The sequence below is a fragment of the Sinohyriopsis cumingii genome, chromosome 18 (genome assembly GCF_028554795.1).
Source record: "Sinohyriopsis cumingii isolate HCF-2022 chromosome 18, ASM2855479v2, whole genome shotgun sequence".
Taxonomy (NCBI): Eukaryota; Metazoa; Mollusca; class Bivalvia; order Unionida; family Unionidae; genus Sinohyriopsis; species Sinohyriopsis cumingii.
Genome location: NC_142978.1, coordinates 48697488 through 48725391, shown reverse-complemented (window position 1 = coordinate 48725391; position 27904 = coordinate 48697488). Strand labels below are relative to the sequence as shown.

General features: G+C 38.5%; 1 protein-coding gene across 1 annotated transcript; it reads right to left on the bottom strand.

Moving 5' to 3' along the window:
* Nucleotides 1-288: 288 nt before the first annotated feature.
* LOC149776587 (uncharacterized) lies at nt 289-27904 on the bottom strand. The gene is made up of 2 exons (XM_089941320.1): nt 27524-27904; nt 289-474 (listed from the first exon to the last, which is right to left on the bottom strand). The coding sequence occupies exons 1-2, from the start codon at nt 27902-27904 to the stop codon at nt 289-291; spliced, it is 567 nt and encodes a 188-aa protein (XP_089797446.1).

The following is a 27904-nucleotide window of genomic DNA, read 5'->3' as shown; positions in this document are numbered from 1 at the left end:
TAAGCAGCTTGACAGACATGTGGTCACGTGACGGTTACCTTCCGTCGTTGCCGAATTACGTGGAAGCAGACGTAGATATGTTCCTGCTGGACTGATGCTGAAGCCATCTTGGACGAGGGCTTCATGCAAATCATCCAACGTTTTTCAGCTACTAAGCATGTCAGATCGTCGCCAGGGATCAGTAGCTGCTCCACATGATACACTGTCCACGATTGTCTTTAGCAACTGTGGTTGGTCATCTTCTAAGCGGGGCCTTCCTACTTTCTGCCGACAGAACTTTTTGAGTCGCTAGCCAATGACTGGATGTTCTTCCGTAACTTCAGTCTGCTTTCTCTTGAAGTCAAGCCTGGAGTTCTGTTTGCGTGCTCGTTCAGCTGCCAGACGTTTTAACTTTTTCTCCAGCTGCACCATTTTGCAGCCGAGTTCATCAGACTTTGTTTTCATATCAACTGTCCACAGTCCATTGTTTTGTACCTGTAAAAGACTAGCCATTTGTGCGTTGACAGATTCTAATTCATTGCTTGCTGCGTCTTGTGCTGGTGTAGAGCTTTGGTTTTTTCTTCTTCACTAGACATGCTACTGCTGTCGTTTGTGTCTCGGCATCCATCTCTCTTGCTTTTACGTCAGCAGAAGATGCCTCTTCCACCTCTGACTGAACGTCACTATTTATTATCACCACACTTGACGAAAGTTCATGAGCTGACGTGGTTAGCGTCGAAGTAGTTGAATCTGATGCTTGGCTTTGACTGGCCTTAGACGTGGCAGCGCGGGCCCACATGCTAATCAGACGACTTTTTCTTTCTGTTGTCTCGCATGCCAAACTCGATTCAAGTTTTTGACTTGTTCTTCATTTTGTTTACAATTGTTCCACTGCTCCTGTGCACGTTTATGCGCCAGATCTGCCTTCAGAGCAGGGTGTTCAGCAATGATAACATCCTTAAAGTCGCTATACAGTTTATAACGCGTATCCATTATTATCATCGGTAGTATACTGAATATTCTTAAATAATATGTAATATTAACTGGAAAAATATAGATATTGAAAACTCTATTAAACAGTACGTTGCCTATGTCACTGATTAATTCACACATGTGCGGAAGGCAGCTGGAATAGATGCTTTCAGATGTACTGTGCGTAGCAGCAGTGTAGTGATAGCTGCTGCAGCCAGCCGCTTGCCGCAAGGCCAACCCATTCATATATATTCTGTGGCACGACTCGTACAAATTGAAATTAACAAATAATTTATACTTAGGGATCACCCATAAAAGACGTGCACAAAACATACTGGAATACATGCAGTAGGCCTAAAGCAGCTGTTCAACACAGAATACCATAACAAAAAGTACTAGCTTACGGACGTCCGCAAGGTCCTTTACACCCCTCCACCCTTGTCCGCAGTTGTCCGCATTTAAACACCCCCTACACCCCATCTTTGCAAAAGTCCTTTATGGATGATCCCTAAGAGGCTGGTGTTAGGACTGGTCGGCCTGGTGTCAGGATAATGTGACTGGATGGGACATGATGCTACATGTCTGCGACATGATGCCCCAGTGCAAGACATCAAAATAAACTGCCACACTGCAGACATCGTAGCGATATGACTGAATAATGGTTAAAACTACGTTGAAAATCCAAATCACACACGCGCGCGCGCGCAAGTACTTTGCATGTAAAGTTAGAATGGTATCGTTTTTTGTTTAAAAAAATTGATTTGTATTTCGAAGATCTGTTTGACCATTTAAAAAATATTTGTTAGGTAACCAAATAGATTTGATCCGGAGTTTATTATTGTATTCGAGAATTTAGTTTGGCAACACGTCAATCCATTTTCCTGTTTCATTCTGAAATTCTTCCACGTTCGAGTATTCGCAGTTTGCTTAAACCTTTCCAATACAGATGCGTTTTGTGTCTGAGTAAGCTGAAAAGTATTCAGTGGCTTCTTTTTTAAGCAAATGCATAACTTCTTTGTCTTAATCCTCTTTCCCTTCACCAAAATCAAGGCCGTATTAAGACGTAGGCACAGGGACACGTGGTTATATATATAAACCATCGAAAACTTATTAGCCCAATATAGCTATACTAATTACACACATATTAAAAACAATATAAGGATTGCTTTTCGGGTAAATTTGTAGATCTATGTGGCCCTCTATCTTAAGTGCCCCGGTCCCTCATAAGCTTATATCCTGTCCAGCATCCCACTTGATTGTTTCTGGCTTCCTCTCTTTGAAGATGTCTTTGAAAGGTCATGTATGTTATTTCCTTTACATCCTCTACTCAAGCGTACTTTGAAAAGAAACATATCACTCTTAAGATGCATTTGTAACCACCATTTATTTTGATATAGTTACATGCCAACAACATATGCCTGCTACAGTAGGTGTTATGAACAATTTAATTTGCAGTATTTATCAAAATGTATTCAATATTTTCAGGCATGCAAATGATTTAATATTTATGCCAAATTTTCTCATTCCGATGCCAGATTACACCATAGCTACATCATATATTGAGTAATCACGTGCTGTTTCTGTTTTTGTTGACTCGCTGGAAATTGATCTTGTTAAGTTTACAAGACTCTCTGATTACGCTGTACATTTAGCTGAACACATCTCTCTCTATTTACCTAAATCAAATACGTAAATTAATCATCCACTATTGTAACTATCACGTTGGGATTGATATTGCTTATACACGTAATTAGAGAAACCGTTTTATCAACGACTCCTGCTTCATAAGACTTTAAATCAATATTACAAATCATGCTCCATACAAGTTTTAGGGTTACACTTAAACCTATTTGTTTGATTGTACAGTATATACGTGTCTCACCTATATCCGATAAAGGCAATAATTATTACTTTCATGTATATTACTGCTTAAAAATACGATATTATTTTGTTACGCACTATTAACATCTGTTTGTACCGCATGATGAATGGATATGTATCATGGGCCAGTGGCCTATATTACCAATAAACACTATTATTATATTATTATCATGTTGGGATTGATATTGCTTATAAATATACATCTTTTCTGAAATAATAAAAGATTTCATTTTATTATGTTTAAAGTCGACAAATAAACATTTGTATTTTCTTTTATGGTATTTGTTTGCAACACAATTAACATTGACAAAAGTTCTATACCATCTAAATGTGTAAACAAATTGACTGTATCTTTTGATAACAAGACTGTTGGTTATATCTATCGTTACAATGCAACCTGCTGAGTACCCTTGAGGTATCATTATTCGTGTGTAAAAACGTTATTAAAAAAAACCCAAAACAAATTTGAGTTTAACAGTACCACCGCTAAAACATTTTGTCAAATTCACGTATCACATCAGTAAGATTTATATAGTACTGGTCTAAGTCTGTAATGTATATACATATATATAGTAGAGATTAGATAAGAAGTGAGCTGGCATCTGAATAAAGCAGTCGATTTGTAGACTCAAGCTCACCTTCTTGCGTCTTGACGGACTAGCTGCGCGCGCCTTAACACCGACTTCCTAAACACCGTACCATTTAATTTATCTTAAAAGTGTTTACGTATTTTTATAAATCTTCTTGTATCTCTATGCTAGATGATGTTACTGAAAATTTAAATATTCAAGGGATTCAGAGAGAGGAGAATAACAAAATAAATCGTACACCCTTCTCCCCAAAGTGTTGAAGCCGTCTTTTAAAAATATCCTACTCTCGAATTTAATTGAGCAATTTTCAAGACTTTGAAGCCAGCGTTCGAGAGTCTGAAAGTCAACTTGTTCATTCAAATGCAACTAAATACAAGTGTGGTCAAAATTCAGTTATGTCTGTACATATCACTGTGTTCATAAACACAATGCAAGCTATGACCTTCGGATTGACCGCTCTGATTTTCAAATTTCTTCATAAAAGTGCTGATATGTCGATGGTCCGATCTGCACAAATTTCAGAACAAAATCAATATTAAAAGAGATTATCTACTGAACATGATGCATAGTTCGAAGTCGATTTTGCTGGGATGCTTTAGTGAAACGCCACGTTGAGAAGACCATCCGATCGACGAACGGAGGATAAAAATATCTTCAGAAAGGCCACTAAGGTAGTCATTTTGAATTTTGAATTATTGTCACTTTAATATACCAACATTCAAGGACGTATATTTTAATGTCCTAATGGCTAAATGTTCAGGAGAAGTAGGAGAAGTAGTTGTTACCAGATTTGCCAAAATATGGGAAGTCGCATTGGCCTAATTGTCACTTTGGACCAAATACATGTACTAAAAAGTGTTTAAGTGATGAACACCCCATGTTGATAGGACCATAACAAGTGTATAAGTGAACATCCCATGTTGATACGACCATAACAAGTGTTTAAGTGAACATACCATGTTGATACGACCATAAAAAGTGTTTAAGTGAACATCCCATGTTGATACGACCATAAAAAGTGTTTAAGTGAACATCCCATGTTGATACGACCATAACAAGTGTTTAAGTGAGCATCCCATATTGATACGACCATAAAAAGTGTTTAAGTGAACATCCCATGTTGATACGACCATAACAAGTGTTTAAGTGAACATACCATGTTGATACGACCATAAAAAGTGTTTAAGTGAACATCCCATGTTGATACGACCATAAAAAGTGTTTAAGTGAACATCCCATGTTGATACGACCATAACAAGTGTTTAAGTGAGCATCCCATGTTGATACGACCATAAAAAGTGTTTAAGTGAACATCCCATGTTGATACGACCATAACAAGTGTTTAAGTGAGCATCCCATGTTGATACGACCATAAAAAGTGTTTAAGTGAACATCCCATGTTGATACGATCATAACAGTGTTTAAATGAACATCCCATGTTGATACTACCATAAAAAGTGTTTAATTGAACATCCCATGTTGATACGACCATAACAAATTGTTTCAGTGAACACCCCCTGTTTATACGACAATCACTTTTAGAAAGTAGTTTAATGTGCCCCGAGTGATCTAAACTTCTCGCCTTTACCGTTAATTGTCATATTACCTCTGTCCATGTGGGTTCTAGTGTCGAGATGGGCCAGTGTGGGTATGTAAGAAAGATTGCTAGTAGCTTCCCGTGGGTCGGTGGTTATTACTGGGGTTTTCCAGAATTCTTCCTCCACCCAAATATATTGGTGGCCATGTATAAGCTATCATGCGCTGAAAAATGGCGTTAAACCCAACCCAACAACAACAACATTGAACAAAGTAGTGATTACAAGATTTCCAATACGCTGCCATTGCCATTTTCTTGTAGGTCTAATTAGCGTTATTTTTTTTAAGGACTTTTAGATATCGTAAAAGGCCTTGTAATGAAAATTATATGCCGTTACTACGATCCATTAAAAGCTCTGAACCTGGAGATCTGAGCAGAAGTATTTAAATTTATGACGAAATATATATCATAAGAAGTATTACAGTAAAAACCCATGTCTATATGACTTTCTGTTAAAGAGAGGTAGCGATAATAAGATTTTCAAGATGTTTAGAGGTCAAGTCTGATTGGTACAATTTCGTTTAGAAGCAACTACATATCAAAGGAAATCCTTAAGTGAGAACGTGATGTTGCTACGCCTAACAGCATTTAAGTATGGCTGCAATGGTGACCATATTGGATGTAAGATCGGCATTATTTAAACTTCCAACCAAGTAGACATCACATAATGTTAATTGGTTACAATACTATGTCGGTACGGCTATATGTTCAGGAGGATTACCGATGAAAAGATTTTCAAGATGGCAGCTATAACAAATGTGCGATAGGGCAACATTTGCATTAACCAGCCAGCATAAGAATTCTTTTAGCGAAAATTCCTTGTTAATATATATATATATATATATATATATATATATATATATATATATATATATATATATATATATATATATATATATATATATATATATATCCATTCAGAGGAAGAAACGACAACACTATTTTCAAGATGGCCGCTGCAATTGCCATATCGAGTTGCCGGATCACCACCAATTATACTCTGGACATCTTAAGACGCTCTTAGTGAAAACCACGTGTCGTTACGACCATTAGTTCAAGCTTAGTAGCTGGCTGCATCGGAGGTTGTTTTAATTTGTAGCAACCAGGTATTGTAATAGATGTGTGCGTGTGTAAAGTTTCATGGCAATCCTCCCAGTAGTTTAGGATGTTTTAACAATCCAAATGTGGGTTTAGTAAATAAGAAAAGTACGTAAGTAAGTGAAAAAGTGGTTGAGTAACTGATGGCGTGAGTGAGGGGATAAATGAGTAAGCAAAGCAGCAAGTGAATGAATATTAAACAAGCATGTAGAGTAATAAAATGTGCCCAAACGAACGGACATATAGAAAGAAGAAGAATTACAATTCTACAAGAACAAAGTAGAATAGAGAGAGAGAGAAAGAGAGAGAGAGAGAGAGAGAGAGAGAGTGTACATTAGACAAAGCACTGTTCCAACGCTGATGCTAATGACGCTACCGGTCATCCTGCAGCCGTCAATGCATGCACACTTTAACGTTAAGCTCAACTGAAAACAGAATAATCAGTATGAAAATGCGACTGATTTATAAAGTTAACTTTTAAAATGTAAAAGAGAACTCATACGAGTCCATTTTCACAGCAAGCAAGTTTGCAAAGTTTGCCAAATCAATGACTCAATTTAATGATACAAATTATATCTAAATTATGTTTTATAAATATCTAGGGACTAGGTTTATAGACAATACATTATAGGCTATTTCGCCGTCGAGACTTGCGGGTTGGCGATTGGACAAAATCCAGACGGAAAGGAGTGACAACAGAAAATAGAAAGTTAATATAAAGAAAAAAATTTGGCTGAAGGACTGGGGATGTCAAATCTCAATCATTCAAAAATTCTTTTTTTTTCTCACTTACATAATTCCTTTTTTAAGTCCAATAATTAAATTAGTCCTCTGTTCTAGGTACTAAAATAACTTTTCTGTCCAATTTATTATTTTACATTAAAATAAACCTGAAACCTGAAACCTTACCCAGGAAAATAGTAGATCAAAGAAGATAGACTCGCAAATAGATGGGTGGGAGTGTTGGTTTGGGTAAAATCCACCACTAGAAGCGTTCACCATGAGTATTATGTCTTCTTGCAGATTTGCCATAAAATTGTTCAACTCTAGAAAGAAAGTAGATATTTTCGTCCCACCTCTATGTTCATGAATGTTTCTGGCACGACCCTTGAGTGGAAATTTTAGCCTGATCTTTTTCTCACTTGACATTATTATACCGTTCATTTCAGATTTCTCCCAAAGCATTACTAATCTGCTTCATTGTAACAAATATTAGTTTTGCATGGGAACATAACTCTTTATCTCATCAGACAATTCACAAAGTATTCTTAAAGTTAGCCAGGCATTATATAAAAAGTCCCATGATTTATGTTTTGATGGCATTTTTTTAGTAGAAGCATGCCCATTCCCTCTCTGTATTGTTTAAAGTACCATGATTACTACACGGGTGGATGACACCAGTTGTCTTGGCCCAGTAGGGACATTAATAGATTAGAAATCAACCGAGTACAAATGTACCGTAAACCGAACCTGTCAAATGAGAATACGGTCTAAATGCCGTAAACTTACATTAGTTGGACACGTGTCGTTACTAACTCGATTGGAATATTGAGACAGAATATGGTGATGCTTGACAGATATTATGAAGCGGTTTGCTTTTGCAATATACGCATTTTAAGAATATTGGCATACCTATATGTTACTTTCATGTACTGTTGCTAAAATGTCTTGGATATTGTACTTTAGGAAATTGTAACTGATCTATGCACACAGTTAACCAATATGACTGCTCCCAAATGCTCAAAAATCAGACCAAATTAGTCTGAAGTAAACTATACTTAGCAATTATTAAAATTTTGTAAACGAATTTTGCCAGATTAGAAAATAACACTTCTGAAAGTGCAATGAATGAATTACAAAGTAGATCAAATGCAAAAACGTTATCCCCCTTTTTAGTTTACCTCTGAAGTCCACGAAGTGAAAATGAGAAAGCGGCGCTAGCGGTTTTTTGAGAAGATAACATCTAAAGTAAGTTCAAGCTGTATACTCTATAACCCAAATTACATCCATCAATCATACACCAAAATAAAGGGACTTAAAAGTTTTTTTTTTATACAATATCTAAGATATACAAGGTCTATAATAAACAGCCAGTATGACTGGGAAATTCTTTTTATTTAAAAATCTAGCCCTATTCAAAATACGAAATGGTAAAACTCAACCAATGCGAAATTGTTAGTATGGCGGAATGCCGGCATCTAATCTATTAAAGCTAAGGTTACTTTGTGTACACTGTAACTGTGTAATCTTCTGACCAGTATAAATAGTCTTAGTAAAAGAGTAAAAGCCGGTACAGTGTAATAAAAGTGCTGCCGTGTATAGAATTTTAATTATCCAGAAAGTATTTACCAGCTAGGTAAATTATAACCATGACAAATTATCGTCAGCAAGAAGTGGGTGGGTGTAGAAGAATCATGGAACTGATGCGTGATGAAATGATGCTCAGTGCAATCAGATATGTGCGGTCTTTTTCAATAGACACAGTCATATTTACCTAGAAAAACGAACTGGTATTCCTGATGTAAATACCAAATTCTCAGCAAATATCCAATCATGTTTGAGCTGTAAACTTGAACATTTACCTGATCATTAGGTTACTCTTTTTAATGCAAGAATGTAATGGAGCAACGTTGCAGTCACTATTTCGGTCGAAAATATTCTGCTGGTTCAAACTTGTCAAGAAATGCTGAGCAACGAGTCTACAGAACTAAGGACAAATACTCGTGCACATTTGCTAGCAAATACGTGATGGAAACAAATTTTTCAACATAAAAACAAAGTTGATCTCCCAGTCATTGGGTTGGCGCTTTCTATATTTGTCTAAGTGTGAATGTTTGAGACAGCCGAATCCATTGCAACTTACAAGCAGCTAAGCTAACTGCCCCATTTACCCGATATATAAACAAAAGGGGTCTACATTAACAATCACAGAGGAATAATTTAAAGAATATTTGAATGAAACCCTTTTTGCACTAGAATTTATGAAAGACAATTTACGCGGTTAATTCCTTGAAGTGGAAGTATGTCAAAAGAAAAGAAACGAAACCAAAAGTATGTCAAAAGAAAAGAAACGAAACTGACAAGTTTCTAAGACCATAGATTAAAGATGTCTTTCTAATCAAATTTTTAAATTACGCGAAAACAACAACTGCAACAATGACAACAGTAACAAGAAAAGAACAAAAAATAATAATAAGATCTGATGTACAATATCTGTTCAAAATAAAATGTCGCCTTTGATAAGAGGCCAGTTTGACCTTTCCACATATTTGCTGCTTAAGACACGTTTTACTGCATGTGTTCGAGACAATAAATATTAGAGAAAGCATCTATAAAACATCATATTATAACGCAAAACGTATACTAATGCGGACACCATGGCGGATCGGGGAGGGGGAAGGGAAGCAGGGTTTCTGGAATCCCCTCAAGCTAAAAGAAAAAAAAAGCAACAAAAAAGAACACACACACACACACACACACACACACACACAAATCTACAATCAATGGTCTCTTGAAATTCTCATCGTTTTATTATTTTTCCCGTGTATTGGATATTGATGCACACTTTCAGTAAATAGACATATCGACTTTTGCTTTGATACCCTTTCAAGAAATTCAGGTCACTTTTGAAATTTTGGAAGCCTCCCCGCCATTAACACTTTATCTGATCTGGCCCTGGACACTGATGCACAGACCAGTATGATCACCAATGGAGCCTAGAAATGGAAACTGATAGTAAAAATTTGCTTATTTTGTGGAGAGGACTATTAGCCGTTCCTTGTGTGTATTAGGAATTCATTTCATGTGGTTATAAAAGAGAATGCATTGCTGTTCAACAAATGCTTACTTATGAGGTTCCCATGTACTCATTCCTACATAGTGTAATGCATATGTCACACCCCAGGTGCTTGCAGATATAGTGACATGTACATAAGACAAAGACCTGATTTGATAGTACGATATAGATATAATAAAGGCCTGTCAGGAGAGTGGCATGATGATATCATAAAGGATACACACACACACACACACACACACACACACATATATATATATATATATATATATATATATATATATATATATATATATATATATATATATATATATATATATATATATTGTGTCCCTTGAGAAAGCTTCTACTTTCCTTCCCAAGTTAGACATAGACAACATTCCATTAATTGAGTCACCGAATATTTATTTATTGTTGTTTACACAGCGGATATATATTTTTGATTTTTTAGCGCATGTTGGTTTTTATCTCAAAATCAATGCGCAAAGAGCGATGCTAACTCTCAAGACACCCTTTTGTTGCTTTAACGTCTATTTATAGAACTGACAAATGATGAAGCAAGCACTAATTACTTTAGATGCACGTGGGAAGCAAATATTATATCCCAGTCAGATAAATATATACGTAAATAATATATCCCAGTCAGGTAAAAGTATATGTAAATATTACATACCAGTCAGGTAAATGTATATGTAACTGTTACATTCCAGGAAGGTAAATGTATATGTAAATATTATATCCCATTCAGGTAAATGTATATGCAAATATTACCTCCCAGTCAGGTAAATGTATATGGAAATATTCTATTCCTGACAGGTAAATATATATGCAAATATTATATTCCAGTCAGGTAAATGAATATGTAAATATTACATCCCAGTCAGGTAAATGTATATGTCAATATTTGTACTTCGGTATTGTGAGTAGTTCCTTTTTTGTCGCAACGACAAGCCTGATACTGTGCAGTTTTATCTGATAACAAGGATGAAAGAGCTTGAATTACAATATTTCAATTTCGGTGAAAAATAAATATGTAGATCACTCACATTTCTATAATTTCCTATGATGCTGAGCAGTATCTATTGGGTAGACATCGCCTTTTCCCCACAAGCAGTGATGACCAAGCTTCATTAAATGATCATATCATTACAAGTGTACGTCAGTCAATCTCATTCAGTTTTGATATACTATGAAATAAGAATACACGAATAATCTACCAATATTGCCATAAGGTTTCCGATTAAGGCCTTTTGTACTTAAGTGATTTTTCACTTCAGACCTCGGACCGATCGTGGCCTAAGTGGTTATAGCGTCCGCCTCGGATGCGAGAAGTCGCTGGTTTAAACCCCGGCCGAGTCATACAAAAGACTTATGAAAATGGTACTTTCAGCTGCCTCGCTTGGTGGCCAGAATTAAGTGGTTAGTGTTAGGACTGGTCGACCTGGTGTCAGGATAATGTGACTTGGTGGGACATGATGCTACATTTATGCGGCATGATGCCCCAGTGCTAGACAAAACTATAAACTGCCACACTACAGACATCGCAGCGATATGACTGGAACATTTGTGAAAGCTACGTTAAAAATCCAAAGCACACACACACACACACACGTTTCTCTCTTATTATGCAAAATCAAGAGTTGCCTCCGCTCCTGCCATTAACGTCGCAACATGACAATTCGATCAGCACGGATGGCAACTTCTGCTAAGCACTTATATGAGAAGTATTTTTCAAGCTTGTGGCAAGCTGGCTATTACAGAGAGGCCTGTCTCCTGTGGTCCGTTTATCGTGAATAAAGGTTCCTCCGCCTTCTCATCACATATTAGATGTACTATCACAGGTAATCTGAAATTATACAGATTATTGTTAAGATCGTCATGCAACATCTTTCTTACCAGAAATAATACGTTTTGTTTTTATAAGGGATTTATTTCAGGCCATTTCTTAATTTCTGCTGCAGCGTGAAAAGTTCTTTATGTAGAGGGCATATGGACGCTATCTGAAAACGAATTCCTTTGAAGGCTGGATTGCTGTAATAATAAAAGTTTTATTTCTTCCTATCTCGACCGATCCGGTGACCTAGTGGTTATATATATATATATATATATATATATATATATATATATATATATATATATATATATATATATATATATATATATATATATATATATATATATATATATATATTGGTTTTAAGGCGCCAGTGGGCCGCCTTCACCCCTTCTCCTGTTAGTAGAAAACATGGTCTGCCGGGCTTCAAATCTAAGCCACTCGCGAAGGCCAGGAGCTGGATTTTAGTTGACAGAGGCAGTAAGAGACGCAGGCCGTATGGGGCATTTTGGAGGATTGGGGCGCTTGTCTCCCACTCCCACCCCAGGCAATGTCAACCTTAGACCACAAAACCAGTTGCTTTCGGGTAGATGGGACTCGTAAACCTTGGATGGTAGCTCATCTAGGAGAAGGAAAACTCCGATTCCAAACCTCTGCTGCCTTGTGGCTATACCCACTCATGGGAAAGGCTAAGGGAGTAAACCCCGACAGAAAATCCGGAGATGGAGTCCCTAAGGCGGTATGACATTGACTTCAACGTCATTCCGGCAACTCCTGCGACGCCGTTGGTGCCAAGCTGTATCGGCATTCGTCGTTCCCTTGGGCACACCAGCTGCGTGGAGAGGGGGGATCTGCTGCATGGGCAACAGCTGATTCTCCATACCACCCTGCCCAGGCTTCATAGCTCCACTGGAGAGGACACTCCAGCGTCGTCGTACGGCGTCGGCACAACACGAGAAGTAGCAGTTTACCGGTTCTAAGTCAAAGCTCGATTGGCGTAGAGCTTGGCGCCAGGGGTTACCTCTGACGGTGGGAGAGATCATCAGGTCTCACTGGACAGCTACCGCCCGCCTCAAGCTGGGCAGCCCCCAGTCAGTAAGGTGCTGCCCGCCATGGCCTGAGTGCTTCACTGGGTAAGTGGAGCTTAGAGAACCATCTCGACAAGTGGGCCACAAAACTCTGCACCAGGAAAGACTAAAAGAAGAAATAAAAAGACTCCAACTCTTCGTTTTGTAACCTGGAACATCAGGACCATGTGTCCTGGATTGACCACTGACCTACAGCAGATCGACGATGCACGGAAGACTGCCGTCATTGACAGAGAACTCTCCCGACTGAACATCGACATTGCCTGCCTCCAAGAGACCCGACTGGCTGACAGCGGCACCATCAGGGAAGCCAATTACACATTCTTTTGGCAGGGGAAGCCCTTGGATGAACCTAGGCAGCATGGTGTAGGCTTTGCCGTCAAGAACACGCTAATCGCCTTCATTGAACCTCCATCATCAGGTACTGAGAGAATCCTTGCCCTCCGGCTGTCAACATCCTTAGGCCCGGTCAACATCTTCAGTGTGTACGCCCCAACCCTCTACTCCACCTACGAGGAGAAAGACAAGTTTTATGAGGCTCTGGATCAGGCAATATCCAGTATCCCCAACAATGAAAGCCTTTACTTACTAGGAGACTTCAATGCTAGAGTGGGAGCTGACCATGAGGCCTGGTCCACCTGTCTCGGCTTTTACGGAAGGGGCAAGATCAACGAGAATGGTCAGCGACTGCTGGAGATGTGCTGCTCCCACAGTCTATGTGTGACAAACACTTTCTTCAAATGCAAGGAGATCCACCAGGTGTCGTGGAGACACCCACGTTCACGCCACTGGCACCAGCTAGACCTCGTCATCACCAGGCGTGCAGAACTGGCCAGTGTCCTCCTTACCCGCAGCTACCACAGTGCCGATTGTGACACGGACCATTCCCTCGTGGCCAGCAAGGTGCGAATATTACCCAAGAAGCTGCACCACGCCAAGAAGAAGGGTCACCCACGTATCAACACCTGCTGTGCAAGCAACCCAGAGAAAACACAGCAGTTCATCAGCAAACTGAAGGAAGCCCTCACCAAAGTGACACCTGATGACACCATTGATTCCAAGTGGTCCCATATCCGTGACTCTGTGTACAATTCAGCCATCACAGCTTACGGGAAGAGGGAGCGAAAGAATGTCGACTGGTATGAGGCAAACTGGGAGGAGATGGAGCCCGTGACTGAGGCAAAGAGGAAAGCCCTCCTGGCATACAAGGCTGCACCTAGCCCCAGAACACTACAAGCCCTCAGGATTGCAAGGAATAACGCCCAGAAGACCCGCCCGCCGCTGTGCCAACACCTACTGGCTGAACCTTTGCAACAGTATACAGACAGCTTCTGACACCGGGGATACAAGAGGAATGTATGAGGGTATCAAAAAGGCGACAGGCCCCCCCCAGCTACAAGATCGCCCCCCTCAAGTCCAAGACGGGCGAAGTCATCACAGACCAGGGGAAACAACTGCAGCGATGGGTTGAGCACTATCTCGAGCTATATGCAACCCAAAACAATGTCACTGGAACTGCCCTGGACGCCATTCCAGACCTGCCTGTCATGGAGGAGCTAGACACACAGCCCACCCTGGAAGAGCTCGGAAAAGCCATCGATTGCCTTGCCTGTGGGAAGGCTCCTGGAAGCGACGGCATTCCGCCTGAAGTCCTCAAGAGCGGAAAACCAGCACTTCTCCAGCCCCTACACACACTCCTCTGCCTTTGCTGGGAACAGGGATACATCCCACAGGACATGCGTAACGCCAACATCGTCACTTTGTACAAAACCAAAGGAGACCGTAGCGACTGCAACAACTATCGGGGCATCTCCCTCCTCAGCATCGTCGGAAAAGCCTTCGCCCGTGTTGCCTTGGCACGCTTGCAGATCCTAGCCTCCCGCGTCTACCCAGAATCCCAGTGTGGATTTCGAGCCGGCAGGTCAACTGTAGACATGATCTTCTCACTACGTCAGCTGCAGGAGAAGTGTCGCGAGCAGCAGATGCCCCTCTACATTGCCTTCATAGACGTGACGAAGGCGTTTGACATGGTTAGTCGGAGTGGACTCTTCAGACTCCTGCAGAAGATCGGCTGCCCCCCACGTCTGCTTGCTGTCATTATGTCGTTCCACGAGAACATGCACAGCACAGTGTGCTTCAATGGCGCAACATCTGAAGCATTCCCAGTCGTTAGCGGAGTCAAACAAGGCTGTGTCCTTGCACCGACGCTCTTTGCCATCTTCTTCTCCATGCTTCTCCAGTACGCATTCAAGGACTGCAGCGAGGGAGTGTACATCCATACCAGGGCTGACGGCAAGCTGTTCAACATCGCCCGTCTCCGTGCTAAGACTAAAGTCACAGAGGTACTCATCCGTGAATTGCTCTTTGCCGACGATACAGCCTTGACATCACACACGGAAGATGGACTTCAGCAGCTGGTATGCTGCCTCTCCCATGCATGTAAGGAATTTGGACTGACCATCAGTTTGAAGAAAACAAATGTCATGGCACAGGACACAGACTCCCCTCCCTCTGTCTCCATCGATGGGTACAATTTGGAAGTTGTCGAGAACTTCACATACCTCGGGTCTAACATCTCCAGCTCACTCTCCATTGATTCTGAGGTGGGTGGCAGGGTTGCCAAGGCAGCAGCAGTGATGGCCAGACTTAACCAGAGGGTCTGGAACAACCCCAACCTCACAGAGAAGACTAAACTGCGTGTCTACCAAGCGTGCGTGCTCAGCTCACTTCTCTACAGCAGCGAAACATGGACCACCTATGCAAGACACGAGAGGAAACTCAACAGCTTCCACCTGAGATGTCTGCGGCGCATTCTGCACATCCAGTGGCAGGACAAAGTACCCAACACAGAGGTTCTAGAACGCGCCAACATGAACAGCATGTTCTCCATACTCAGCGAGAGGCGCCTTCGCTGGCTCGGCCATGTCAAGAGAATGGACCCAGGTCGCATTCCCAAGGACCTGTTATATGGGGAGTTAGCAGAAGGTGCACGACCAACTGGACGACCACATCTGCGCTACAAAGATGTTTGCAAGAAGGATATGAAGACAGCAAACATCAATGTCAACGACTGGGAGAGCTGTGCAAACAACCGTTCCAGCTGGCGTCTAGCTGTCAGGCAGGGAGTTCAAAACGCAGAGGAAAAGAGAAGAATAAAGCAAGCTGAAAAGAGAGCTAAAAAGAAGGATACGCAAAAGCGTTCTTTGGAGCTATGCCATCGTCTCTCGTAGACGGACGAATGCCAAGATAAGAAGAGATATATATATATATATATATATATATATATATATATATATATATATATATATATATATATATATATATATATATATATATATATATATATATATATATATATCACACGCAAACACACATACTTCCATTTACAACGGAATTTATATTGACTACAAAATCTATGGTAAACAAAAATATGTTTCTACTACCATACTACCCAAACAAAACTCAACATATATTCCACCCCACGAATTCGTACGCGACCGCCCACGATATGGATATTTGATCAGTGGCAGAGGGTATCGATATGCATGCACTGTTACAAACATCTGCATTGGCAACCTTCGGCTGACATCGACTACATGCCAGCGGACCGTCTCGACGAGCTACGAATGACTTAAATACAACCTCTGTGCGCTTGCTCAGCATAAACAGCATATGACCATGAATTGAATCTAACAACCATGTCTCATGAAATCTAATTCTAGAACCGTTCAGAGCAAAATTTGCAGAGTCTAAAACTTTGGCATTGTGTAACTTTAGTTACAAAAAATTTAAATCAAAGAGATTTCACGATTTTCTTTATTTAAATCACTTTCTAAGACTGCCAAATTTCAGTAGCCTAAATTTACTCCAAATATAAAATCGATTTTGAGGGAAGGTTTTATACTTGAGCTTGTATAAAAAAAGTTTGAGAATACGAGGCTAAGTCGTCATTTGTTTTTATTTGCTGTATTCTCTTTATTTGGCATGAAAATTGGTTGTATGTTGCAGAAGCATTGGCTATTGATGGGATTCCAAAATTATGAACACATTTCTTACACATTAATTTAATGGTGACATTCTATGAACATATAATTCTTTTATTATTTACAGAACTAATATTGAAAAGTCTTCTATATGCAATCTGCACGTGGAGAGATGAGAAGTATTCGTAAAGTTAAGATATGGGATCGTCTCCATCAAGAAAGGAAACGGTTTCATACGGCAACATGGCTTATTATATCGCTTGGAGGGAAAAGGAGTACAATCATGTTATGGGCAGATATGGTTTGCTTTGGATAAGATTCGAACCTGCATCCATCCGGTCGAAAGTACTGCACACTAATCATTTACCTACCTCGACTCCTTTTAGAAAATTTTAATGACTCTGTTGGCGAAGTTTTCGTTCGATTCACAGGAAAAAGTAAGAATAAATACTGATCTCGTTCAAGCAGACGTTTTACAGGTTCAATGCGATATTCGTCATTCGAAAGCATGGTAAATGTTTTTTTTTTAATTTTTAATTTTTTAAAAATAAACGACTGTAACAGTTATGACTAACTTACAAAATATCAGGTAGCTTCGCTTACTGGATGGCATCTTAGACAGTGTTCGTCAAAAACAAAAATCACATAACTGCATACTTGTCATACTTTGACCACACACACACACACACACACACACACACACACACCTGTAACTGTATTTGGCTGAGTACATAAAAGTCAAGTCTTTTTTTACTTTTGGCACCAACACATTCCACTATATCTAAAATGCGTTATAAACATTTTTACATGTACTGCGTATACACAGTTAGAGCTTGTCATCCTTACTGTATACATGGTATATTTTTCCTAAAGAAGAAAGTAACAGATATGAGCAACACCTGCTAGTAACAATCAATTGTATAGGTCTTGATCAAACCCTAGGTCAGCGTCGATCTCTCAGAGTTACGCGAGAATCTGGCTGAAGGAGACTAAAAATATAAGCAATATTTCCCGGTAGCCATGCTTAAACCAGACAATCATAAACTAATACGATGTGAAATTTGATAAAAATAATACATACGCAACTTCGTGCTTGATATAATATAGGACCAACTTTTTACTGTCCGGATCAGTCTGAAACGATCTGTCATTTGGTTTGGCGATCAAAATGTGCTGCGTCGGAGTAGGAATGGTTAGACAAACCTGAAATACGAATGAACAAGTTAGCATCCAAGGACATTTTGAATGTGTCATATATATATATATATATATATATATATATATATATATATATATATATATATATATATATATATATATATATATATATATATATATATATATATATATATATATATATATATATATATATTCGAGCTGTAGACAAATTGGGATTCTCAGGTGCGGCCAACCTTCTAATGTTAACATTGGCATTCGAACTGAGGTTCAGCTGGGTTAATGAGCTTCTGATGTAAATACAACCCACGGACGCAGGATGTTTGGGACTTCGATCGATTATGACGCGGGAAGTTACAAGGTTTTTGACTTCAATCGCGTGTGACGCTGGAGGTTTGGAATTTATATCGCCTCTAAAGCAGACCGGAAGACCTGGCGTTCGAGCCGAAGTCGAAACGGGATTCTTGAGGTACGGCCCAGCGGGCGTATGGGTTTTGAGACTTCGATCGCCTGTGAAGACGGCCAATTGAGGACGATGTTTCTTAGAAAGGCCTTTGCCATTTGTTTGTGTTCATAATAGCTACAAAATTTGTATGCATGAGCTGAAGAAATGATATAGGATAATAATGGACTTTTTCGCTGTCTTTAATAAATTTGTGAGATCACAAGAGATAAAACAGAAGTAAGCAATGTGGTGTTCTGTTATGCCGACCGTAGTTGGTGACACTGTATTGGACACAGATATTTCTACCTTTCCATTTGCATTACCTAAAGACATTGCTATAAAAGAGATTGACATGCAACCATCATAGGTAGCATTGCCACGTAGTAGAAGGCTATACAATATTTTGCTTCTGGAAGTCACGTGTCCCTTTGTCAGAAACGTCAGCTGACTTCCCGAGTATTATTTGCCGCAAGTATTTTATCAGGATTAGAAGTCTTAGTTTATAGTATCATATGGTTTGCTTGCATCTCATCTTGGATTTTATCGGAGTATGACAAAACATTTCTTTTCAGAGACTATGGTCGATATGAAAATTATCCGATCGCTATGGGGATCTTATAATTCTTTGGTGACTAAGATGATTTTTGTTTTACATAGGAGAAGCTACTGAAGCGGAGTTATTGTTATTTCTGAAAAAAGATTTGCACAAGGAATACGACTACTTGATCACGAGCGTCCAAGACGAGCCAGATTGTATTACACCTGTGATCGATGATAACACTAAGGAATACGACTACTTGATCACGAGCGTCCAAGACGAGCCAGGTTGTATTACACCTGTGATCGATGATAACACTAAGGAATACGACTACTTGATCACGAGCGTCCAAGACGAGCCAGATTGTATTACACCTGTGATCGATGATAACACTAAGGAATACGACTACTTGATCACGAGCGTCCAAGACGAGCCAGGTTGTATTACAACTGTGATCGATGATAACACTAAGGAATACGACTACTTGATCACGAGCGTCCAAGACGAGCCAGATTGTATTACACCTGTGATCGATGATAACACTAAGGAATACGACTACTTGATCACGAGCGTCCAAGACGAGCCAGATTGTATTACAATGATAACACTAAGAAGTACCTTGAATGCAAGTTAATTGCTATCTTGTCTTGGAAAATTTTAAGAATACGTACAATTATATTGCTTGCGTCACAGGCTATGATAAAACGATTAAGCGCGCCATATGAAAATTGCAGCAGATTGTATCTAAATTAGAGAGAGAAAAAAATGAATAGGATATAATGTATAAAATCGACTGAAGCAGGATTATTGGCAGCATACCAGCGCGTACACAACGCTAATGTGATTTACCATCAGCAAGCTCTGATTTTGTTCCAGTTATTCTGTTAGTCACGTTGAATTATTGACTAATATGTTGGTGCCAGAACCAAATTTTGTATAGGCATACTGCTTATTGACTGCATCTGCAATGCGTGTTGAAGTAGTTAGATCTCTAATCTTAGTGTTCTTCATTGCTATCGTAACATTTAATGTCATTCCAGAGCCTGTAATCAAAATCGTTGCTCGTTGCCCCAATTTCAGCACGTCTTAAACCGCTGGCAGCTCGAACTTTAATAGGAGAATAGGTGCCATCTGCTAGCTTATCGCGATATATTTCTATGGGAGGCGTGTAATAAAATGTCAGTGCAGTTACACTATGTAATTCTTCATTAGCCCAAAAATCTGACAACCCTTTGGAACAATGAAATTGCCCAGAAATTTATCATCAACGTATTTCTTATTTGTCGCTTCCGTATAAACAGCAGGCCCGAGCAAGTTTATGATTTTTCTGCTGCCCACACTCCTATCCCAATACATGGTTCCTCCAGACCAAGGTAACACACTTGGCGCAGTCAGCAGCATTGAGTACCAACGATCGCTGAAGCTCAATTGTGTCCAGCAAAAAGTACACACTCTTGAGAAATATTGTTGTTCGCTGTACCTGATCTGCCATTGATAATGACAGTACCGATAGTTGTACAAATGAATCATTATATCTAGACCTTTTATAAAGAAATGTAAAGAAATGTGTATCATTAAGTTTCACTCAGGAAACGTCAGAAAATCACGACACAATATTTTTGTTTCTCGATTGCCATTACATGACAGTAGGTCCAACTGGCAGCAGCTAAAGAAATTTGCTTCCCAATATCCTGTGTACTAACGTATTAACTAAGGCAAGTCATTATTTATACGTTGAATCCCGGTATGGCTACACACTAAAAGCTTACCTGCTTTATCGACGATGTGAGCAGCTCTAATGCTGCTTACAAAACAAGACAGCTACGTTTAAAAAAATGGAGCCAAATGAGATGACGCCTGTAAAAGAACTTGATGGCGATGTGATTCTGTCGCAATATTTGATGATATGAAAATTTATCGCGACAACATGAATAAATTAAAGAATAATTTTCGTTGTCACAAAACAAGCGCTGCAATTCAGTATACTTACAATCTTACTATGATGTTACAAAATGTATCAGACACAACACAGGCTGTTTTGTTTTATTTTCTGCCTTAGACAATCGCAACATCGAGTTAATTGCACGCGACCATTGTCGTGGAATAGATACTGCTATATTTAAACAATGCTGTCACTAGGTTATACCACCGAACAAACATAATTTTATGGCATTTCATCGAGATGCAGAAGAAGTCCCCGAAATGTATCGGCTTTGTTTTGACGAGTTTTATTTTCCAGGCTGAATTTGCAAGATGTTAATATTTATAAAAACATATAGTATATTGCTATTTGTCGGAGTACAGGAGAACAAAACAAAATAAAGCTGATGTTATGAGAAAGTTCGTGGCGTAGCAGCAGCAACAACTACCTTGTCGCATACTAGCAGTAAAAATACTCAAGCAAGTGTATCAAAACGAGATAGCAGAAACTTTAGTTCTGTTTGTTACAAAAATATAACAAGCTGCAACTACACACGATTTGAAGCAGGATAGACTTGGCACAATGCTAGATGAGCATGGTGAGGAACAGCAGGATATATTAGAAAAGATTGCTCGAATGCTCAATAAAAGCGAAGAATCCTTTTACGGAAAAAGAAAAGTTATCGAGAAGTAGTACGTGATTTATTTGTATGATCACTTGCAAAGGAGAAAAGTAGATGCTGTCGAAGGAAATATATAAAAAATAAACAGGGCAAAAGAGGAGGTAACTAAGTTCAATAGAAAATGGGACAGAAGGCAAAGGACCTGCCTGAAATTATAAAGCATCTGGAACAAATAAAAGAAATTGTCAAGGAGTCAGGGCAAATACAAAATTCAGTAAGAAAACAGAAGACTGATTTCGTATTAAGAAATCTTGTTACGCAATGCAATAAGTTAATGATACATTTTGACAAAATTATTAAAATATTCCAACCTAAAACAGGAAGAGGCATCATATTCAAAACTCATCTGAGCTTGTCGCACAACTAATATTGCTAGCGGCATGTAAACAGGCAGGAAACATTGACACAGAAGTTGATAATGAAGTCACTGAAATACTTCAGCAAAAATTTACTTAGTAATCCAAAACTTTTACGCATATCTGTATCTTGTAATCGACCTTAGTCCAGGATCAATTAATGGTCTACCTGACCAGTGACATTCATTTTGTAAGTAACACAATTCATAGATAATATTTCTCTATGATTATAGATGAAATATTCAGATCATTATTAATTATAAACATGTTTACTTCAGAATGAGTTAAAGATAAGTCTTGATTCTGATCTTGGAAAGTCCAGAGAAGAAATGTTTCATTAAGTTGACAGAATATTTGCAGAAAATGATAATTGCGACCTTGGTCAAGTGAAGGGTATTTGAAAGTGTTTACTTAAGGATGTATTCATTCCTACCTTAATATCTGAAGTGAAATCGGTCTTATTTTTTTGTTCAGTTTTTAATTTGGGTGGATTTACTTATTCAAATTATTCATTGGAATTACAAAGTTCTCATTAATACTTCTTGGACTAAATTACTAATTTGGAATTACAGTGAATTGAGAAGAGGACTTTTAGAATTATATTACTGAGATACATCAAAAGACTGCCAGCACATAGCCACGTTCCAAGCCATTGACACATTAGCACATTTGAGCCTTCAGGCATATCAACATATTACTATTGAAATTTATTTTGAATACCACTGGATTTCAATTGGAACTTCATACATTTGGATTTGTGATAGAACATTTAGGACCATTTGGAATTTAATTCACAATACTGTAAGTTCTTTTGAAGTTTTCATTCTGTATGCTAGGGGAAATACATTGTATCTGTTGAATTTTACAAAACTATGCCTGCAGTTGCAATGTCAATCACAAACCAATAAGGAAACAACGTGAACTTAAATAATGAGAACGTAAAATTTTTACTTCCATCTGAGATCGCAAGATGAAATGATATAATTGACTTGCATAATGAAACCAACACGAATTAAGCGCAAGAAAATCAATCTAGATTTTTTTGTTATCAATATGTTGTAGGACAGGTGCTGTGTTGCCAGGCATAGCAAGAAAAATTGGTCCTCTGTCCTAGAGTTTTGCGAAGGGTGCCGCTTAGTCTGCAGGCAGTGCAGCAGGTTAAATAATCGTGGAAAACATATCGCATTCGCCAGCAGAAGTCAAACAGGCAATTAGAGAAATCGCTTAAACAAAATAAGCTTAGCGTGTAATGACTTCTGCAGCTAAAAATATTATCGAAGCGCGGTCAAGAAATTATGAATCGGCTTAATGTAAGATTACAGTCCGCGGCATTGACAAATCTATCAAAAATCATGAGTGGCTCTTGTCTAAAAAGACGTGTGTAACAGTGGCATAATTATGTTGTCTAAATTTAGCCCTGATTATTTTAAACTCATTGACGAGTCTTATAATGATGCTACTTCAGAATACGAGGACGTGGATTACTTGGATAATGCCTCTAATCGCATGAATAAAAGCTGGTACAAGAATTATTGATGCGAGAGATGAAAATGTTTACTTGCTGCCCCATTAAAGTTTTCTAGAGGTCAGAGGATACTTGAAAACGACTGCTGCTCTACCTAGTGATTTTACGGCAAATGCAAATTTAGATACAAGAACTCAAATATATTTGGAAGAATTTGTCTACATGTATCTTATATTTCATCTTGATATTTTAAAAGACACGGAACGCATAAATGATTCTAAATATCGGATATTGAAGTAAAGAGGATTATGGCCTTTTTCACAGCAGATAGTTTTCACATACCAAAGTCGCTTTTGGACTTAAATATAAAGCTGACGTAGCAATAGTAAAATCAACGGCCAGAAAACCCAAGGCTGGCAGATCAAAGGTCAACAAATAAAAATATGTCGGCTAATAAGAAATAGATGATGTACTTAAAGAAGAATTACATAAGCCAGCAAAACGTCGTTTGCCTAGGCGGATAGTTATTGCCAATAGTGTTGATTATATCAGGTCTTTTTGAATATTCCAAGGAGAACAAATGCGTCAAATACTTGCTTAATAGTATAAATGTTTTTAGCAAGTAATCTTGGAGTTTGCATCTACAAAATAAAACAGGCGCCGCTATCCAAGACGCCTTTGCATCTTTGTCACGTAGACCAGAAAAAGTTTGGGATGATCATGACGGCGAATTTTATAATGATATGTGTGAAATGTGGCTTCAGGACAAAACAGTCGTTTTTGAAGGACTTAACAGGACCCTAGAGATTGTTGTGTGAAGCACTTTACAAAAAATATATGGGACCCCTGCAGTAAATAGCGGACAAATATAATCATACGAAACACAGAAGTAATAATATGGCACCAGATGAACCCAGTGAAGAAAAAAAAAAGCAAATCAAAACGCTGTACGCAGACAAATTAATCATCAGGAGAAAGTTTAATGTGGACGATCGACTTAAACTTAGCAGAGACTAGAGACTGATCGAAAAGGGTCATACGACGAACTGGACCAAATACTTTGTTGCTCCGTCAGAAATATTAACGACAATTTATGTGACGTTTAAGATAGCAGACCTTAGTGGCGAACCTATTTCGGGAACGTTTTATGAGCAAGAATTATTTACAACATCTCTCTGACACTCAAGGCAAGTCTGCACTCTACACATTGCATATATTATTATGGGTTTTTTTACGTCTGCATGTAAGTACTGAGAAATAATTCTTTCTTATTCTTGCAATATTTTTGCTAGCTACGGGATTGCATGCAGAAATTTGTGTGCTCTTTGCGTATTTGACGTGATGAATTTGTCAATGACTCTGCTTAATTGTTCCACTCTTCATACGACAAGTTATTTCTGACGTGAAATTTTCTGGCACACACACACACACACACACACACACACACACACACACATATATATATATATATATATATATATATATATATATATATATATATATATATATATATATATATATATATATATATATATATATATATATATATATATATATATATATATATATATATATATATATATAGAGTTGTTTTCGTCGTAGTTATAAGTAATCACAGCATCCTTTTCATATAAGTCATACTTTTTTTTGCATTAAACGCAGTTTTAAATAATATCCGATGCTATTTTTTTTATATCACCGACATCCACTAGGATGAAGCTGTTTGAAGCTGTCGAAAAATGACATAAATCCTGACATGACATTTCTTCTGAATCTTACTGCGGTGTCGCTCACAGGCAGTCGTGCAATAAGCTTTTGCAAAAAGTTATGGTTAAAAGACACGAGTTTGTTCTCACAAAAATGTTCCTTGCAAAAATCAACGATGTGAGGTGCTGTCATGAGTCTAAGTATTCGTCTGTTATGACAACAAGTTGCTGCTGCATCACAGCGCATCTTGCATAAAAACGATGCTTCTAAAGGTCGTAAAGCATTAATCTGCATATTATATATAATGAGCATAAACATGAGCTTCATTTTAATGGTCTTTACTAGCTACGTAAAACGTTCATTATGCGAATGCGCAAGCTGTTGCCATTGGACATTTTTGACCGTAAGGTCCAACATTATAAAGATTCTGTTAGACGAGCCGATTTGCATCGTGGTATAAAGTTTTCCGTTCGTGTTAGCGTTGTATTTACTGAGATAAACGATACTGAAACCATGGCACAGTTTTGTCTAAGACACTGCGAGCATTTAACAAGGAAATACTTTACATATATATATATATATATATATATATATATATATATATATATATATATATATATATATATATATATATATATATATATATATATACATAATCGTTTTTAGCTCGCTAAGAAACAAGATCGATATATGCAAGAGCAAGGGGTCTGGCTGGATTATATTTGGCCAATACAACAAGAATAAGGACAAAATAATTTTTTGGAGAACGTGTCTCAATAGTTTTTCGAATGAAGAGATTCTTACTGGGTTCCGCAGATACTGTGCCAACGTCGAAAGAGCTATCGTGCCAGACACAAACAATAACACATCGAAATTTGAACATTTCAGTCGTATGTGACGTGTGCCGTTTATAGTGTATGCTGACTTTGAGCCACTGCTTGTTCCCATATCATGTGCAGACAGCAATTCTGAAAAATCCCGTACAAGAAACTATCACGAGCATATCCCTTGAAGCTACGCTTACAAAGTCGTCTGCGTTACCAATAAGCAAGGCAAGCCATTAAAAAATATTTCACAGCGCAAACTGTGGATAACATTTGATATAGAGCCTGCTAGCAGAAGATGGTTACTTGAGTCGCATTCTACCTGCAAAAATAATTTATGATGCAGGCGAAAGAGAAAAATGTATGACCATTACGTCGTGTTGGATATGCAAGTAGCCAATTTGCGATGACAAAGTTCGATATCGTGGTGCAGCGGATAATAAATGTAACCTGCAATTGAGGACGCCAGAATTTGTTCCATTAGTATTTCATAATCTCCTGGGCTGCGACACTCGTTTCATATTGAAACAGTTTGGACAAGATAATAACGTGCATACCAAATAACTTAGAGAATTATTTGTTATTCTCTTTGCGTTACATAGAGAGACTGCAGTTCATGTAAACTTCACTTGAAAACTTTATTAAGAATAGAAAATCTTTCAGATATATCGCAGAAGCATATACCTGCGACAAGCTCAAATTGCTAGCTCGAAAAGGATGTTTTTCTTATGACTATATTACATGACCATTTCAATTTCTCTCGTTCTCTCAATAAAATGCCCTCAATAACAAAGAAAACCACTTTACAAGTAATACGATGCAAGCAACAACAGAATGTGGGCAAGTTCAATGAAGAACATATGGCCGGCATGCAAGAAGTAATTATATTTCGAAGAAAATGTACTTTTTGAATCTGTTAGATAATTTGAAATTGCTTACAAATGGAATCAAGAAAAAGATGTTTTCAAGAACGTTACGAACTAGTGCGACTACGTAGCAGTGCTTGATGGCATGAAACAACATGTCAATGAATTCATTTCGATAGGATCAGCATGTCGTAAGTACAATCACGCTAAATAAAATCTGACTATCTGGCTACGATCACAAAAGATACACCATAGATGATGGTGGACACACATTTGCTAGCGGGCACCAGAGAACAAAATCAGATGATAAGGTGCCAGATACATTTTACCGAATTGTGCTTAATATGAGCAAAAAAGCGGTGGACAATAATAAATATTATGTTTCGTTCCATTTCATTTTCATTTCTCTCGTAACGTAGCTGGTATTAGGGGAGTCACTCATGACTTTGGAACAATCTCTCTCCTTTTTGTTCCGTTCTCCAGTGAGTTTGAAACTTTGCAAAGTCGATGCCTGTCCACCTTTTGACGCTATCTTTCAATCTCTTCTTCTGTCTACCTCGTTTTCTCTTTCCTCTGACTGTGACCTGTAGAATTCTTTTTGCCAGACCAGATGAGCGTGAGACGTGATCATACCATCTTAGCTGGCGTTTCTTTAGAGTGATGAGCAGATTTTCCTAAGGTTCAATTGCACCTTGTATTCTAATGCGCACCTCCTAATTTGATACCTGGTCCAAGAAGGAGATGTTTAGGATCCTTCTATAACATCTCATCTCTGAAGCATGGATTTTTCTCTTTAGCTCTGCTGTCAGGGTCCATGTCACACATGCATACAGGAATATGGATATGACGAGGGAGCGCATAAGCATGATCTTGGACCTAAATGTGATATTGCTGTCCTTCCGAATGGAATTCACCCTAGCCAGTGCAACTGTTGTCTGCGCAATCCTGGATAGAACCTCATGTTTTGAACCTTTGTCAAAGGAGATAACACCCAGGAACTTAAAGCTTGTTACTGCGCCCAGCATATGTCCATTCACTATTATTTCCTTTTGGATGTCATTCGGGTTGTTTGTCATTATCTTTGCCATTTCAGCACTGATCTCCAT

What these genes read in the sequence shown, in the direction of transcription:
- LOC149776587 (XM_089941320.1), bottom strand. Translation starts at nt 27,904, where the DNA reads ATGGAGATCAGTGCTGAAATGGCAAAGATAATGACAAACAACCCGAAT. An exon ending in ACATCTCCTTCTTGGACCAG is followed by an intron (nt 475 to 27,523) that starts GTATCAAATTAG and finishes AGTCTTTTACAG; the next exon opens with GTACAAAACAATGGACTGTG.